Genomic DNA, 19,093 nt, shown 5'->3' on the forward strand with positions numbered 1-19,093 from the left:
TTTCTAATGCTGCAACTTCTCTGTATACTACAGCATCATCCGCAAAAAGCCGCATGGACCTTCCGACACTATCTACTAGGTCATTTATATATATTGTGAAAAGCAATGGTCCCATAACACTCCCCTGTGGCATGGCAGAGGTTACTTTAACGTCTGTAGACGTCTCTCCATTGATAACAACATGCTGTGTTCTGTTTGCTAAAAACTCTTCAATCCAGCCACACAGCAGGTCTGATATTCCGTAGGCTCTTACTTTGTTTATCAGGCGACAGTGCGGAACTGTATCGAACGCCTTCCAGAAGTCAAGGAAAATAGCATCTACCTGGGAGCCTGTATCTAATATTTTCCGGTCTCATGAACAAATAAAGCGAGTTGGGTCTCACACGATCGCTGTTTCCGGAATCCATGTTGATTCCTACAGAGTAGATTCTGGGTTTCCAAAAACGACAGGATACTCGAGCAAAAAACATGCTTATGTGTGTCATGTTTTACTTACTTATCTTTATTTTTGCTGATTTTTTAGTTTAGAGCTAAACTTTAAGTAAAAAGAAATGAAACTAAACATTAATTTCTAGATATGTGTCAACAGATTTTCTTGTTTTAGATATTTATATGAGGTTAAAATTAATTACTTTATCTTTTGTGTTACATATTCCCTCTTGTCATTATTTCAGGGCTCAAGAGGTGAGCAGGAAAGACTTCTACGGACATCATCAACTCTTTATGTTGGTAATCTTTCTTTCTACACCACTGAAGAACAAATATATGAGCTATTCTCAAAATGTGGGGATGTGAAAAGAATTATTATGGGTCTTGACAAGTATAAGAAAACACCATGTGGATTTTGTTTCGTTGAGTATCCTTTTGAGTAACAAGTATGAAACATTTGCAAACGTTACACAAATTTTTTCATTTATAGTTGTTGAGGAAGTTTGAATGTAATGCTGTCTTGATTTCTTTTCTTGTATCAGTTTGTGGTCAAAAAGTACATTTCAGCACAGTATGTGATTGTTAACATTGTGTGTCATAATTGTGAGAAAACAAAATAACAGTTGACAAATTTTTGTTTTGAATTCATCAAAATTATAAAATAAAGCGAGAGCCACGTATCATTTTTGCTTTTCTTCAGTCAAGTAACATGTCAGATATGGTACTGTGTGTAAACATAGCTTGATTTCTGTTTCCTTGACGATCTCAGATACTATTGTCGTGTTGATGCTGAAGGTTGTATGAGATACATTAATGGTACACGCCTTGATGACCGTATCATTCGTACCGATTGGGATGCAGGCTTTGTTGAAGGACGTCAGTATGGTAGAGGAAAGACTGGAGGGCAGGTAAGTCAGTGACTGGTACTATAATCTCCTTTTAGTATATTTACCAGTAAGAAGCAGCATAAACTACCACTTTTTCAGGGTGATAGTGGATTATATGGGAGAAATAAGTGTAGGATTGTCATTGATGTGCATGATCTATTGTTAAATCTGTTGTTTAAAGATGTCTATTGCTTTTGCTAATTTTAGGTGGCCTGTGATTTAAAAAAAGAAAGCTTCCTTGTATGTAATGTTTCCAGAATTAGTTATTATCTTAACTTTGTCATTATGTTACGTCAACTGCCAAAGTCTTCCTCATACCATATCTCATAACCCTTATCTCCTATTTTCTGCTTTAAGTGTGCCCCTCTAAGTCAAGTCTTCTCTCTCTCTCTCTCTCTCTCTCTCTCTCTCTCTCTCTCTCTCTCTCTCTCTCAGTACATGTTGCCATGTGCTGTATCATGTTGTAGTCACCATGAACAGAACCACAAACAATTTGGATGATATTCACATTGCTTATGGAGCAAGAGGAAAAGTACTGAGGGCACGAGAAGGTGGTATGCTGAACATTTCCAAACAACAGAAAGTGCATTTTTGCACTTATAAAGGTAATACAGGATGAGGAAGAATGGAGAGGACTCTGGAAGTTGAAGAAGAACATTTTGGAAAAATTCCTTCAACCATCTACAGAGCACGAGCTCTGTCACTTATTTGCTTGCTTTGAATATCACAAAGGAAAATATTTACATTGTCACTATGTGTAGAAGGTCCAATCTTTGAAAGCAGATTGTCTAAGGTGAGCCAATTTATATGCCTAAGGCAGTGCCAGCATCCCAGCAATGCGACTTTTACCTACAGGTAATTCCATGTCAATTCAATGCATCACTTAACCTGACTCATTCAGATTTCTTTCAAATTTGATGCATCCACGATCCAGATAAGAGATGGAAAACTACAAATTTACAGAGGTATGTGACAATTGTGAAGAAAGTTACAGGTCTGCAAAGTTTAGAAATTGTGTGAAATGTACATGTCTGTCTCAACAGAAATGATTGTAATTCTGGTTGTAATCCAGACACAACAGTGAAACTTGTATCATTGAGAAGCTAGTGAAGAACATTACATTGATATGCAACACGACGAGTTTCTAAAAGTTTTCACTTTCTAGGTCACTGACCTTAACTTTTGACATTCAGTATCTCAAAATTCTCCACATTCAATTAAAAAAAAATGTTTTACTGCTCCAGTATGCTACTATAAAATGGTGATTATGAAGATGGCACACCAAAGGCATCACTCCCAAAAATTTTTCAGAATCAGTACACTATCAAAATGCGTAGAGTAGCACATACATATGAAACACAAATTAGTAAAAAATACAATCCACAAGTATTGTTCTACAAAAATATTATGCCTATTGTTGCACTGATATTATAAATCACTTACAGTGTAGCTTCAATAAAAAGTGGTTGCACCTCATTTCACAAGTCTCCAACTATATTGTTAATATTCATCAGATCTGATACAGGCAGAGTGTATGTCCAAGTTTGTGGGTCTGGATCCAGTCTTGTGAGAATGTCACATTTTCAGATAACCTAGTTGTCTGGTTTGGCAGAAAATTCAAATGGTGGAGATGTTCATGGTCTGTTTGGATGCAAAAAGCAGGCCTGCTTGTCATCTGTTTCTTTATAAGTTTGTAAGACATATGCAACCCACCAATGAGTGTTATACTCACAGGCAACAAATCCATGTATGTCTGCTAACAGTGTTTCATTCACCAAATCAATCATTGACTCTTTCCTGTTCACTAAAGAAGCATAATGTTTATTGGTTTTAGTATACCTTTGTTAATAGAAATTACACTAGGTTTACCTGGAATTGTACTTGTATTCTTGAAACATTGTTTCAATTTGGCAATCTCTTTATCATGATGGGTAGCCAATATATAAGCAAAGACACATGAAGAAATACACCTTTTGCACCACTGGAGCAAATGTTGTGGTGTCAAAATGAATTACCAGTTTCTTGAGGTTGCTTCAGGCTGGCAATGTGGCTAATCTCATTGCAGTCCCTGCAACCCCATCATAAGGTTCTTTGTCATGTGCTGTAGGGGGGGGGGGGGGGGGAGGCTGTTCTGCTGTAACATCAGTATCTTCCTAATGGTAGGACAGATTCATTAAATTCTTTCTGTTTTTATACTGGACAGCACATCCATTTTAAAAGTAATAAATGTGTTTTGGGATTGGAAAGTGACATACTAAGAAATTGATAAAATTGTGCTGGAAAGAATTGCTGTACACCCACTTTATCATGCTGAAGACAGATATTTCCACATATGACATATGGTGTGTTTAATTTGTGTCTGCACCTCTGTAGTAAGCTACAAATGGCTGGATTGTAACCCGAGAATCGTTCCAATGAAATACCTGTACTTCATTCTGAAAGGTGAAGGAATAATTCAGCTACAAGTAGATGAAGAGTAACATGAGAATCATTCCAATGAAATCCCTCAACTTTGTCCAGAATGCTGAAGCAATAATTCTCTACAAAATCACAAATAAGATATTTGCTTACTTTGAGTTCATCCTGCTGGAAGATAAATGAGTGTGGTAGGAGCTGTAAGAAGTTTGTTTGAATTGTAGGATTGCATTTTGTTAAAGGCGTAGGCAAGAGTACAGTGCTTTGGCTGCAACTCTCAAAATTTTGAAACTCCACTATGTACATCTGGATACATGTCTTTGAAATATGCATACAATTCCTAAGATCGTGCAACACTAGCTGCTTCTGATTATGTAATGTAATTCTGTTTTCTTCCGCAGGTACATAGTCTTTTCTTCCTGGTATCATGTGGCTTTATGATCACAGTAAAAATCATGCACATGATGAGTGGTTTTTCCACACAATGTCTTAACTGGCTTTGGATTTAGTGTCACTAATATGTACTATGATCTGTTACTAATTGTTTCGGTCAGTCTTCATACCTTGATGTCTAAAAGGAAAATTTTTTCATGGTTTTTCTTATACTCAAGCTCTTTGGAAGTACTATTAAATTTTGTGTTTTGTCACATATGCAGTCTGTATTGTGAAACTTGCCTTTCAGCTGAGCTATGTTTTGCCTTTCTCGATCCCCCCCCCCCCCCCCTTCCATGCTCTTCTTTTTGCAGTTGTACACATAAGTGTATTTAAAGAATCCAGTGCCAGATCCAATGCAGGTTCTTCACCACTTAACATTTTTTCTGGAAGTACGTAAAACAGATGAAGCAACACCTGCTGGGGCTTCTGGGTTTTGCGATATTTGCTTTCTGCATTTGCTGCAAATTTTTTCCATGTAGCAGTACATTGGGACACTTGTTTGCCATCCACTCTTGAATACTCCTCAAATTCTTAGTACTTGCAGAACCTTCATCTTTACACAAATTGCAGCAATACAATTTGGACTTGAAATCCAATTTTTTACAAACTGTTACTGAACACTACTTTACATCACATGTACACTGCACACAAACTAATGAATATTGATTGAAATAAAAGTTTCTCTGATTGGCTTTTTACAGAAGGAAAAAAAAATGTTCACCAGTTCGTCAGAATAATAGTGACTGCTATTGTCTGTTGCTCTGGAAAAACCAGACATGTAATTGCTTACTGCATTTTATTATTGTAGTGATGTGGACAAAATAAATTTTTAGATATAATGCCTTGGGTGTGCCGTCTTGATATTTACAATGTTTACAGTAGAATCTTATAACAATACAGTATTTTTTCCCTCAAAGACTTTGAAGATGAAGTGTTCTGAGATATTGAAGGTCAAAGATTAAGGTCAGTGACCTTCAGTGCGAAAATTCTTAGAAACTTGTCATGTTTTATTTCAGTGTAAGCCTTTCATGATTAGCTTTTCAGTTATACAAGTTTCTTAGCTGTATCTAGATTAGAACCATAATCACAGTCATTTCTGCTGAAACAGATGCATGTAACTTTCATGCAATTTCCTAACTTTGCAGACCTGTAACTTGCTTGACTATTGTCCTATACCTCTGAAAACTGCTAGTTTTCCATCTCTTATCTGGATCATTGAATGTGCCAAATTTGAAAGAAATCTGAGATGGTTAAGTTAAAAATGTTACTGTTTTACATTGAATTGACCTAGAATTACCTCTACTTTATCATCTTTATGGATGAGACTATTTTTTAAGAAAGGCACAGTATTTAATCCCTACAACTATCACCAGCGGGCAGATGAAAATGACCATTACATTCATTAACATGGTCTCCAGAAAGAGTTTTGGTGAATGGCTGGGCAGTATTTGCTGACAACTTAATTGGACTTCTCAGTGTACCTCCTGAAATAAATGAATGTGATTGTTTAAAACTGTTGCAAGTGAAATTGCTGATAATGTTCAAATATGTTCCTCTTTCAGCAGTGTGCAGTTTTGACACACGTAACTTTAAAAAGAAAAACTGTTAAAGTAGACTTTCAGTATTATGGTTTTGAGAACAGTAAGAAGGGATGTGCTCCTATATTTCACAGATGTTCTGAGTGTCGGAAACATTTTTTAATATCTGATGCATGAATGAAAAGAATAATTACCAGCACAATTTCAAATTAATGTTGGTACATGATTAGGTTTATTGCACAAAAAGCTCTTGAATATGAACAATGGAATGTCCAGTCATTCTAATGGGCAAAACACAGTATATATAGGAAATGTGGTTTCCTTTGGTAAAAACCAGACTTGACTGAATTCTGGTTCACTTAAAATCAAAAAATACATTGGAGAAAAAGGCAGTTACAGTTTTTAGATAAATAAGAGAAAGCAAGAATAATGCACCCAAATCATGACATGATGAGACACTTAAGTGCAGGACATTATTACTAGAATAATAGCTACCATGTACCATCTGCCCAACTATTTGCTGACACTTGTCACCTCACACCGAATGATAACAAAATAGCAAAGACTGTTATTCAGCTTTTAAGTGACAGGAAAGTCATCTCACAACCAGAAACTGCTATATGTGTAAGAATACTAATTTCTCGAAAGACTACTTGAGAATACCTTGCCAACTGCAAGGTTACAGTAACAACAGATAGAGCCAACCTTGTAGATGATCAAGAAATGGCGGTTTTGAATTCTATAAGAACAATACTCATAAATAAGAGACCTAAATACATGTTCCGCAGCATTAAGGGGGAAAAATGATTAAAACCAAAACAACCACGCGTACACCTCAGCAGCCCACTACACATGGAAACTAGAATAGTAGAAAGGAAATTGCAAGTAAGGTACACTACAGCATTTGAGAACAACAACTAGAATATTTACTGAGAATATGAATTATTGACACAACTAGTGAAACTGGCTATTTGGTACAGGAGTAGGCATAAAAACTCCGAAATCAGTAAGTTATCAACCAGTTAAGCTACCAGAATGGTTAGAGATGCAATGGCCAGCAGAATTGATGACATAATGTAAAACTAATATGCCAGGACAAGAAAATTCAAAACTGCCCATTTGATAGCAATGGAAATTTTAAAGCAAATTCATTGTTAACCAACAAGAGACTTTTGTGACCACTCCATGTGACATCCCCTAACCTGGTTTGACCTTACCAGGTTGTTTTTGCCCACCCTGAATATTTCAAGGGGGACAAGAAACATGTAACAGGTGAAATGTTTCATAAAAGAGGATATGGGTAGGCATAAATATACCAGAGGTAAAACCTTATATATGACAATAATCATATATTGCATATAGTAATTGAAGTACTTTCCTTGAAAACTGGAGATTTGCCACATCTTCTTGTATTTAAACACATTTTAGCTTCGCTCAGATATGTTGCATTCATTCTGCTTTGGTTTCATAATATTAACCAATTGCAAAGTTGTTGATGTAGTTGACATTTCAGTATTCACTTTTTTATTAACTTTTCATTTGTTTGGTTAAGAACAAGTGTTCTCTATGTAGTGTTCCACTTTATTATTCAAAGTTTCTCAAGTAAGCCATGCTATTGGATTCAGAATTATTCCATTTCATCTGGATTGTCCTAAAATTGATTGAAGATTGTTTCCTATTACAGAGGTTTGTTGATGTTCTCATGTCATAATACCATAGTTTATTATTCCAGAACTGTGGTCCAAACTGTTTTCAGATTTTAGTCAACATCATGTCTCAGTAAAGGATGGTACACATCTGCACATCATGACTGGATTTTAGTACAGGGTTCATTCAATTGTTTAATAAGTAATGTTGTCCACAACCTGAAGATTGATTTGAGCATTCCACTGTTTTACTAGGTACAGTTCTCTTGGAGTAGTATTCCTTTGCCTTCTGCTGGCCTTTGAACTAACTAACACAGCTAGTTTTAGGGAGGTCTGTAGATTATGGTGAGCTGCAAACCAGGGGTGACTTGGTGTCTTTCATATTAATAAATCATTGTCAAATATGACAAGTGGCAGTAGAAAAAAGAAAACCTTTGGCCAGCTGGGATTCAAAACCTGGACCTTTGGATTTGTAGTCTCGCATGTGTCTAATGTGTCACACTCTTTATTGTTTTTATAATGAAATAGTTAATGTACTGCAGAAGATTATAGAAGACACCCGGTTCAGCTTAACAGCCTAAAGTTATATATGGGCTTTGTCATTGTGTCTTTGCCCTGTAATCCATACATGCCTATCTGCTAGATCAGTGAAGCATAAACTAATAATCAGTTGTAGTTGTTGTTACTTGTGTTGGAAACTGTTCGGTACTGGTGTGAATTAGAGCCAGTGGAAATAGTTAATAGATTTTTCTTCTATGTTGAGAAAATTTGTAAATGTTCTTATACCTTTCTTTCTGCAGGTGCGAGACGAATACCGTACAGATTATGATGGTGGACGTGGTGGTTACGGGAAGATAATACAGCAAAAGACATCCATGTCAACACCAGTACAAGATGTAAATGTTTTTGCGCGGTAAAATATGAAATTTCTTGTTCAAGTGTAGGGAACAAAGATAATTTTGTGAGAATTTAGTGATGTGTACTGAGAATGTAAAAGGACTTTCAGCTGCATCACAAAATGATCTAACTGGACCACTGAGTGCTCTTACTGTAAGCAGATTTGCATCAGTATTTTGACTACTTTGTACAACATAATTTAAATATACATATTTCATTTGTTTTCCTAAAATTATTTCCTTTGTGCTTCCTGTTCATAAATAGTGTAAATAAAAGTTGGCAGGAAATATTGCCAGATTTTCTCAGCACTTGTTGTGGAGCTCATATTTGATTCATATAGAAAAAAGTGTGTAGTGTCGTAGACTCTGATGCCAGTAATTCAGCTTTACCCAAATAAAAAACAAGTATTGTTACTGTGTACTGTATCTTGTCTAGTCATGTTTTAAAACACTGTAAAACAGTTATGTTCGGCAAATGTGTTTGTTCGTTTGTGAAAATGAAGCCAGCAATTGCTATATTCTTTAACAAACAAGGTACTGCTTAACAATATAAGGATAAGGGTAGATTGCTACTGGCTGTAATAATGACATGAGTTGCAGACAGGCGTAATGAAAAGATTGTTACACATTTAGCTTTTGTCCAAAACCTTCTTCAGAAAAGGAAATGCACATGACCTCCATCTCTGGCAGCTGGGACCGAACCGGGATACTGATTAAGTTGGTGGAATAGCTGTGCTCGAGGCCCTTATTCAAACCCCTGATCTGACTCTCCTCATTTAGATTTTCTGCAGTTTGCTTTAAAGGCTTTGTGAGTGCTGAGATAGTTCCATTATTGTTGTTTTCTGTCTGAAGATTTATTTGATTCGGTTGTCCATGTTAGTCTATTCCAGGGGCGGGCGGGAATCCTGCATGTGTGCGGTGCACTTGCTCGTGTGCAGTTAACAGGTGTTCTGCGTGCACCCAGGGGCAAGCTGAGCATCTGCTTCTCTCCCCTCCCCACCATACTGTCTCTCCACGCCTTCCTCTGTAATGCATTTTGTTTCCTAACTTGCTTTATTGAATGAAGGAATAAGATTAGTAGGAGTGCTTGAAAGAAATCATGGTTTGAAAGAGTACCTATTATGTATGATACGTTTTATGTAATTATCACGGGGGGGGGGGGGGGGGGTGGCACAATACGTTTAATGTCTGGAACAAAATTTCTACATATAGACAAACGCAAACAGTTCTGTAAATTTTCATCACTGATGTTTGCTCTTAACCGAGACTTATTAATTTTCGTAACAGAAAAAAATCTTTCACAAGTGTATGTCAAGCCAAACATTGACATTATCTTCGCGGCCTCACGATGGAGACGAGGAAACTTGGCTCTCAGACGAGAATTATGCTGTAGATCTATTAATTCCATTTGCAAATTGGGATGAATATCATCTACAGAAACAGCAAATGGGCTCGAGAACCATTCAAAAGCTTGGGATAAATATGATATATCCCCAAATCACTTGAGAAATTCCTCTTTTATTGCACTAAGTACGGAAACATATTCTTTGAAATTCTGTTCTTGCACGGTAGACAGAGTAGGGAAATAAACTGCATTCCCTGACGAGAGATGTCGTTCCCACAGCTGAATCTTGCTAGTGAAAGCTTGCATCTTTTCAGCCATTTCACAAATTAGCTAAGTTTCTTCTTGCAAACTTGTGTTCAATGCATTCATGTGTCCGGTAATGCCCACTAAAAATGCAAGGTCGATAACCCACTCTGGATCTTTTAACTTGGGATCGTACCTTCCTTTGTCCTTTAAAAACTGATTTATTGGTATTCTCAGCTCAAAAAATCTTTTGAGTACAATACCGTGGCTAAGCCAGTGGCCTTAACTGTGGTATGGTATGTCACTGTACTCTTCCCCATGGGATCTCAAATAATTAACTGCCCAAATAACGACTTGTGTGATGTCCCCCAGTTTCGCTGCTTTTGCACAGAGTACTTCTTGGTGCAAAATGCAGTGGATATTCTACAATGATTCTTCAGTACGCTGTAGCTTTTTTCTTAGTAATCCAACAAATCCCATTTGTTCCCCTTTCATTGCAGGTGCTCCGTCTGTTGTCACTGACACCAATCGTTCCCAGTTTAAGCCAGCTGAATCGACAGCTTCTTCAACGACTTTTAGGACGTCCACTTGATCTTGCTTACTGTACTCAAGTCTGGGTTTTAGTCTCCACACTTCGTTCATCACCAAATTGACAATAATTCAGTGGAGCCATTTTACATATGGCTATTAAAAGTATTTGTTGCAATTGTAAACAATATTATGAAAAGGATAGATTGCCACTCACCCTATAGATGACACATTGAGTTGCAGATGGGTAGAAGGAAAAGACTTTACACATTAAGCATTTGGTCAAAGCCTTCTTCCGATTAAGTCCCATAGTGCACAGAGCCATTTGAACCATTTTGAACCTTCTTCCGAAAGGAAAACACCTGCAGAAGCAAGTACACCTCATGCACAAGACTGCTATCTCCGGCTGCTCCGGAGCAGTTGGAGATAGCAAACATGGGTTCCTTCACTTGCTGCATTAAATCCTGAGATTGCCACAGCCACAGAGCCCCATGACTTCCATTACTTCCTCAGTACCGCCTTTCCCACAAGTGCAGACTTAAAATTGAGAAAGAGTGATAGCTCAAAAACTGTTAAATTTCTTTGCTGTTACATATCTGTGAACTGCAAGTCTGTTAGCTACAGGTGAGTGGTTTCATATTTTTATTATTGTAATAGTTTGCCTAGCAACATGAAGAGTAGGTTCTCCATAGCCAAGCTCCTGCTCGAATATGTCCTAACATCTTCTATTATGAGAGAGAGAGAGAGAGAGAGAGAGAGAGAGAGAGAGAGAGAGAGAGAGAGAGAGAGACTAGTAGTCTGTGTGCTGACTCACCACACTGTCCAGATCAATTTGATGCACACAGAGAATGCTAGTTAACCTGCCAGTCAGAACATCAGTACCATTGAACAAACAGTGCATTGTGCACATTCCATCTGTTGTGCATTCTTTCTCAAACAGTTTCACAGAAACTTACTTTGTTAAAAAGCTTTTGTTATTTATAATCTTACATGTCAGCTTCTTGGAAATTGTCTATATTTTCATTAATGGTCAAAGTTTTATGATACTTCCAAATTAAGTAAATCACAGGACAAAATTTGAATAGTTTGGAATAAAAATTGGAATCGCTATGGGTATGCATTTGGTGTATTTTACATCATACATTGCTGTGTATGAAATTTAACTAACATATTGCATTTTTCTTTAGACTTGGGAAGAAGTCCATCTGTCTCCAGTCTCAAGAAAATAGGTTTTACGTATCTCATATTCACCTGAGTGCACAATGATAAGGCTATATTGAATTATTCTTAACATCCATTGTCTTTCATAAATGGTTTGAGATATTGAAATTAGTTTGTGGCAGTTGTTAGCACACAAAGAGAAGAGTATTTTGATATGTGGTTAATATTCAGAACCTCCATATTAAATTGCAGTAGAAGTAACTTTTTTGCTGTTTTGTAAGGTATCGACCTTCGTTGAACTCGCTTGCTTGCCTGTTTACTAATGTTTTGGAGTTAAGTTGTGCAAACTGTATTTTGGTTAAAGAAGCCAAATTTTACTTGGAAACAAAAGAAAAATAACTCTCAACTCAGCACTGATGATACTGCACAGAAAGAAGAAAAGGTTACAATGTAGGGCGAACATAAATCACCAATTCTGTCACAATTTCTGTGGAAACCTATAACCTATGTGTGTTGAACAAAGAATAGCTGGAATGGAAACATAGCAAGGGTTTTTGCCCTACATTTCAGTGATATGAGAGACATGAAAAAATTCACAGAAAGAACTGCTCTGATTTTTAGCTTAAGAATAGTAGTTCACATTTGGACAACCTTAACTATTTTGTGGATTTAAAGCTGTTAATCACTGATGGCTTGTGGAACCCAGTGGACTACTTGTCCAGATGGAAATAGATTATAAGTATCTTTGATGAACAAAAAGATATTTGAAGTGAAAAAGATCAGTCCCCCACTTTGCACTAGGATAGTAACAGAAATTTGGTACGCTATTTGCTGTGACTTTTTTTTCCTTCTTTTTTTCCTCATATTTCGGAGATCATTGAGTTAGAAAGAAAACCCTGTAGTAAGTTCCAGTTCCATCAGTAAAAATACACTAGTTTACATGATACTCCAGCAATTGCAATGGTAGTGATGACTTCTTTTCACTTCATTTGTTAATGTTTTCTTTTCCTTCTGAGGTAGATCATCACTGGCGATTTCTGAGTGTTTCTTTCGCCAAAACATACCATAGTTTACACAACTTCACTAAAGTGCTAGTGCAGCTGTAATTGTGACAGAATCCTAAATCATAGTTGATTATTAAAAAAAGCAACCAGGGACAGTACAAGTCAGTAACTCAGGAAATATTTCATTGCTGTATAAAAACAAATGTGTAATCTCTTCACTTATGTTGTTGCACACCCACACAGTTTCCTCTTTCACCAATGATTTATAGTCTTTCAGAAAGAAATTTCATTTACTTCTATTGCGATACACGTTTGAAAGTTGTGCATATTAATCACATGCCAAAAACTAGTTATATCTTGTACCATATATTAAATACAACAGATGTTAAGGCTAGTATCATTGGATGTGCGGGCATGAGTGAGTGCAATACATAAAATCCATTTTTTTGAGATTGGAAACAGATATAGACTTCCTCCAAAGTCTAAAGCAAAATTCAGTATATTAGCTACATTTCATATACCGAAATGTATGTTTTAACACGCACAAAACACAAACCCTTAGTGACCTCTACTTTTCATTGTAAACTGTTCGAATTTCATATCATGGCATACTTAATGTGAAAGTATGACAATTTGTTGTTGTTGTTGTTGTTGTTGTGGTCTTCAGTCCTGAGATTGGTTTGATGCAGCTCTCCATGCTACTCTATCCTATGCAAGCTTCATCATCTCCCAGTACCTACTGCAACCTACATCCTTCTGAATCTGCTTGGTGTATTCATCTCTTGGTCTCCCTCTACGATTTTTACCCTCCACGCTGCCCTCCAATACTAAATTGGTGATCCCTTGATGCCTCAGAACATGTCCTACCAACCGATCCCTTCTTCTAGTCAAGTTGTGCCCCGAACTTCTCTTCTCCCCAATCCTATTCAATACCTCCTCATTAGTTATATGACCTACCCATCTAATCTTCAGCATTCTTCTGTAGCACCACATTTCGAAAGCTTCTATTCTCTTCTTGTCTAAGCTATTTATCATCCATGTTTCACTTCCATACATGGCTACACTCCATACAAATACTTTCAGAAACGACTTCCTGACACTTAAATCTATACTCGATGTTAACAAATTTCTCTTCTTCAGAAACGCTTTCCTTGCCATTGCCAGTCTACATTTTATATCCTCTACTTCGACCATCATCATATAAGGCCTCTTTTTTTTTTAACCAAATAGTTTCTGTAAAATCATTTGAGGAAGAGTGCAGGACAGCTGGCATGTGCACGCCTCTGTTTTGTCACTACACTGAATCTGCCACCTGCTGCACCAAAGCATGCAAAGAATGTTTCATTTATTCTGACTAGTCGGCCAGCATGCCTATTGCAGGCAGTTCTGCTGGATGGCTCGCACTGTATGCTGCCCCATTAGGTAACACGTGGGGTACAAGCTTACTGCACCTTACCAGTGCATTTGAACAGAAACATCACTGCTCACACCAATCCATGTTGGGCAAGGATAACAACCTTGCTTGTGTTTAGAGCAGCAGTTGTCGCTGTACATCCTGAAATATGAGCTTTAAGTGCCTGCTTCAAGATCACTCTAGATGTGCCATTGTTTAGAGAACTGTTTCTCATTGACTGTGTAGCTGCCCTCATATTCTGCAAACAACTGTGAAGTGAAGTGTATGGCAAATATACTCCCATTGTTAGAGACTTTCTTCCTGTTCCTTTTGTATATGGAGAGGGGAAAAATAATTCTTCATGTGTCTCTGTGCAACCTGTAATTAATTTAGTCATGTCTTTGCATTCCGTAGAGGAGCAGTACATAGAGGGCTGTAGCATATTCCTAGATTTGTCACTTAATACTGATTCTGAAAATTTGAAAGTAGTCTTTCACAAGTTAATGGATGTCTGCCTCAATTTGAGGAAGAAAATGCTAAGAATTGTAAGTGTGGGGAAAAGCAGAGAATAGAATCAAATCAAAGCATTTGAGATGTGGTGCTATAGAAAGATGTTGAAAATTACGTGGACTGATAAGAAATCAGGAGGTTCTTCAGAGAACTGGAGAGTAGAGGAACAAGGGAAATAATTGACAAGAAGATAGGACATCTGTTATGTGAAGGAATACCTTTCATGGGATTTGAAGAAGGGTAAAACCTGTAGGGGAAGATAGAGGGTGGAATATATCCAATAAATAATTGAGGATGTTGGGTGCAAGTGCTATTCTGAGATGAGAAGTTGACACAAGAGAGGGATTTGGGGTGGTCTGCATAAAACCAGCCAGAAGACTTTTAGGTTGCCTTTAGCATGTACAGGGTGTCCAGAAAAGGACTCCCTGATTTCAAAATTAAATATCTCGAAAACAAAGATCAATAGAGGAATGCAGTAAACGGTATGTTTATTGTGAAAGTTGTAAGAAGTTTATACAGCAGTTTGAAATAATAGTTACAAAAGCTGCTAACAGATGGCACTGTAATCGCCATACGTAATGCCTAGTATAAATAGTGATCCGAAGCCCAGAGCGATCAGTTCCACTATTGAAACGTGAAAGGAGGTTAGCGTACTGAAGGAAGAGATTAAAACCATGTACTCCATTGAACAACGCATTTTTCTGGTGCTAGAGTACCACAGGTTAGAAGAGAGTCCTACGGCAACAAGGCGAAGTTTTCAAGCACGATTTAATGTTCCAAAAGGACCCGATGCAAAAATCATCTGTATGCTCTTCGCAAAATTTCAACGAACAGGCAGCGTAACTGATGATCTAGTGGGGCATGTTGGCCGCAAGCAAACCGCAGTTACGCCTGAAAATATCGCCACAGTTTCTGAAATTATTCAGCGAAATCCAATGTCATCTGTCCGTAGAATTGCATCTGAGACTGGTTTGAAGCTTTCCAGCACACAGAAAATACTGAGAAAGAGCCTACACGTTTCCATTCAAACGCACCAGGCCATACCCGTACGAGCAGTGCAACAAAGGGTTGCCTTTGCTAATCAGATGCTCACAATGATTGATAGTGAAGGATTTGATGTTGGCTGCATCTGGTTTACAGATGAAGCACACTTCTACCTGAATGGATACGTGAATAAGCAGAACTGGCGATTTTGGGGCTCCGAAAAGCCATACTGGTGTGAAGTGAAACCCCTGTATTCTCATAAAGTTACTGTGTGGGCTGCGGTATGCAGCAGAGGCATTATTGGCCCTTTTTTCATTCGAGAAATGGTCACTGGTGCACATTACGTTGCAATTTTGGAACAATGTCGCCACACAGCAAGTGTTAGAGGATCGACCAGGTACTGAATGGTTTATGCAAGATGGAGCCCGTCCACATTGGACCGAACAAGTGTTTCGCTTTCTTGAGGAATACTTCGGTAATCAAGTCATTGCTTTGGAATATCCCAAATTTACTGGTGCAGGCATGGATTGGCCTCCATATTCGCCGGATTTGACTCCCTGTGACTTTTTTTGTGGGGCACAGTGAAAGACATGGTCTACCCGAACCATCCCGCCATGCTAGACGAGCTTGAATCGGCGATCTCTGTGGCATGTTAATCCATTTCGGTTGAGACACTACGAAATGTGATGGTGAATTCCATTCTTTGTTTGCGCCACCTCTGTAGTGCCAAGGGTGAACATTTTGAAAACATTGTGATGTGATTGTTTGCAAAGATTGTTTTCATACGATTATTTCACTTATGTATGCTGATATGACCTTTACAGCGTACAGTGCCATCTGTTAGCAGCTTTTGTAACTATTATTTCAAACTGCTGTATAAACTTCTTATAGCTTTCACAATAAACATACCGTTTACTGCATTCCTCTATCGATCTTTGTTTTCGAGATATTTAATTTTGAAATCAGGGAGCCCTTTTCTGGACATCCTGTACCTGCTAATGAATTATGCATAGGTGTGTGCGTGAGGAGGCATGCTGTAGCAACTTACACATTTTTAAAATAGTACTGCTGAATTTCACAAGGATGAAGTATTGTTGTCACCTACAACAGCTTATTAACAATACACAGTCATTTAAAATAATTATTAAATGGCTGTTATGAAGAAGTATAAAACTCTATACATTGTAACCGCCTCTTCTTATTTTATAAATTTAATACTACATAATTGTTTCACAAATTAATATCAAAATATATAAAACAAAATGGGTGCAGCTTATTAACTAAAGTAACGAAAATAGAATTTCTGTCGGGTAAAAGCAAATAAACTTGCATGATAACAAAAACATCATTATCTACTTGTTACCATGGATGATTGTACAATTAATGCATAGTATTTTTGTGAAGTAACTCCTAAAGCCACACACAATTTTGTTTTTCCATCATCATTGAACAGCTTCAGAATGTGAGATGTTGAACTTTGAGTACAGCCCAGAGAGAGAGAGAGAGAGAGAGAGAGAGAGAGAGAGAGAGACAAAATCATCTCTTACCGAAAAAAGAATATTGTATCTGCTCTGTGAAGTTATGAATAATTATCTACACTTGGGTGTAATTTAGCAAGATTTTATGCAGCCATTAAACCATTTGCTTACAATAACAGGTGAAGACATCACCAGAATAGTGTTTAAAGTGTAACAATAACTCATGTAGTCATCATATTACGATAATAGTAATTATTATGCGTGGCTCAACTTGTGATGCAAGTTTTTAAGTTGGGTGCCACTGCAGTGACTTGCCTGTCTCAAACCTACCCCAGTAATTCTACTGGTAAAAGGCGACCTATTGTTAAAGGTGGAGTCCAAACCACATGATTTTGCTTGGAAAATCTTCACATCATTGAGAGGTAAAAGCTAGGTTAAAAACAGGCTGAAACATTATATGGTCCGAGCAGGATTCAATTCCACGACTTTTTGGTTTCCAGGCACATCCTTTACTGTTAGACACCAGGCCTGACATATTTCCATAAAGACAGAATATGTCTCTTGTGTAACTAACTTACTGTTGTACTGAAAATCTGTAGCAGTTCTGGAGGAAGTAAGATTATAAAATGGTGCAAGTGTAACCAATTTGTTGTTTCCTTATCTGTATAGTACATAATGCCAGGACATACAAAGCAGAATCAGTTATAATTAACTATTTTCTAAAAGAAAGTCAAAGTAGTGAAAACAATATAACAGTTCACTAGAAGATGAACATAGCGTTTTTAATGCATACTGATTGTTGTCACTAGAAACTACAGACACATTGTGATTTCTGTTCATGCTACTGCTTCAACAAAGTGCTACATCACTTGAAAACATTGCAGGCGTGATCAGTTACCCCACAATTGTTGCAGTATTCTTGCGTAGTTGTCTTGATCGTAGACATTCGTCATAAAATGGGCGACAGTTTGATTGTTGAAGAAATTCTGAGCCACTTCAGAATCTGGTGCCGAAATTGATGTCGGCAGTTTTGAAATCAATGACAGTATTTTTGAAACTGATGGTAACCTACTTTCCTCTGGCATCTTATAAGCAGGAGCCACACAAAGAAGTCGTAAGTTTACGACATCAGAGAGACTGCAGAAGTCACTGGAATGTGTTAACCATAAAGGTCTGGAATGCAGTATAATATTAACTTGCAATGCTACATCTATAAAACGTAGCAGAGTATGCATAGATGACTGGAACTAAACCATTGTAGTTAGCAATCTTAATAGGCATATTTATATAATCAAATCTGAAATAGGTTCCACAGTTTTATGGTGCCTCGGACAAAACCCAGCAGGTAGTGAATTTTGACCAGCAGCATTGTTAGACTGTTGCAAGAAAAATGAATTCGTGTGAAGCTATTGATTCAAACAAGGTTAGTGACATAACAGTTGAAGAACCAAAAGCACTCAATGCTCTCATGATCTTCATCACAGAAAACTATCTGTTCAGGCTCTCTGGCAACACTTTTTTTCCCCAGAACAATGCCACTGAGGTGATTTGTATTTCTCTCCAGTATTTTCACTTTGCTTCTAGTTCTTCAGACACAATAAAGTAAGGTAGGCAAGAGCAGTTGTTATATTGCTAGACAAAAGGTTTCGTAGAGTATAACTTCAAGGTAAAAATGTTTGCATGAGGACATTGCAATGATATTTGAGTGGGCTACAAAAGTTCATTGTAGCAACAGACTCCCAGGTTTGATATAAATATACATAAACTAGGCTCTTTGGATAATGGTTACTAATATAGTTTATTTATTGGTAGAGAGAGAGAGGGAAAATATCTGGTCATCAACTTCCCATCATGTGAAAGGATAGTGGTAAAAATATGTGGACTCATTGGAGTACAGCCAGTTATTTATATGGAGAACTGTTGCAGGTTTCCCAACTTGTTCAGGGAGCAAGTAGAAAGAATCATTGAAGCTGTTGGGACACTGACTAATGTGGAAAAAAGATCAGTTCAGTTCAGTGTGACTGCCCTGAAGAATGGATGAAGTGTCCGTAGTTTCTAGGGATAACAATCAGTATGCATTGAAAATGCTACTATGTTCATCTTCTAGTGGACTTTTACATTGTTTTCACTTCTTTGAACACTAATTGAATCACTACAGTGACTTTCTTCTAGAAAATGGTTAATTATACCTGATTCTGCTT

General features: G+C 37.4%; 1 protein-coding gene across 1 annotated transcript in view; it reads left to right on the plus strand.

Annotated features, from left to right (window-relative positions):
* The window catches only part of LOC126161805 (nuclear cap-binding protein subunit 2), a 45,825-nt gene extending 37,303 nt beyond the window's left edge, over window positions 1–8,522 (plus strand). Inside the window, exons 2-4 of the mRNA XM_049917896.1 lie at window positions 675–856; window positions 1,199–1,337; window positions 8,151–8,522. Of these exons, the coding sequence (XP_049773853.1) occupies window positions 675–856; window positions 1,199–1,337; window positions 8,151–8,267 (438 nt within the window). The 3' untranslated portion in view covers window positions 8,268–8,522. The remainder of the gene's footprint in view (window positions 1–674; window positions 857–1,198; window positions 1,338–8,150) is intronic.
* Window positions 8,523–19,093: the final 10,571 nt, after the last annotated feature.

This window comes from Schistocerca cancellata, chromosome 2 (genome assembly GCF_023864275.1).
Source record: "Schistocerca cancellata isolate TAMUIC-IGC-003103 chromosome 2, iqSchCanc2.1, whole genome shotgun sequence".
Taxonomy (NCBI): Eukaryota; Metazoa; Arthropoda; class Insecta; order Orthoptera; family Acrididae; genus Schistocerca; species Schistocerca cancellata.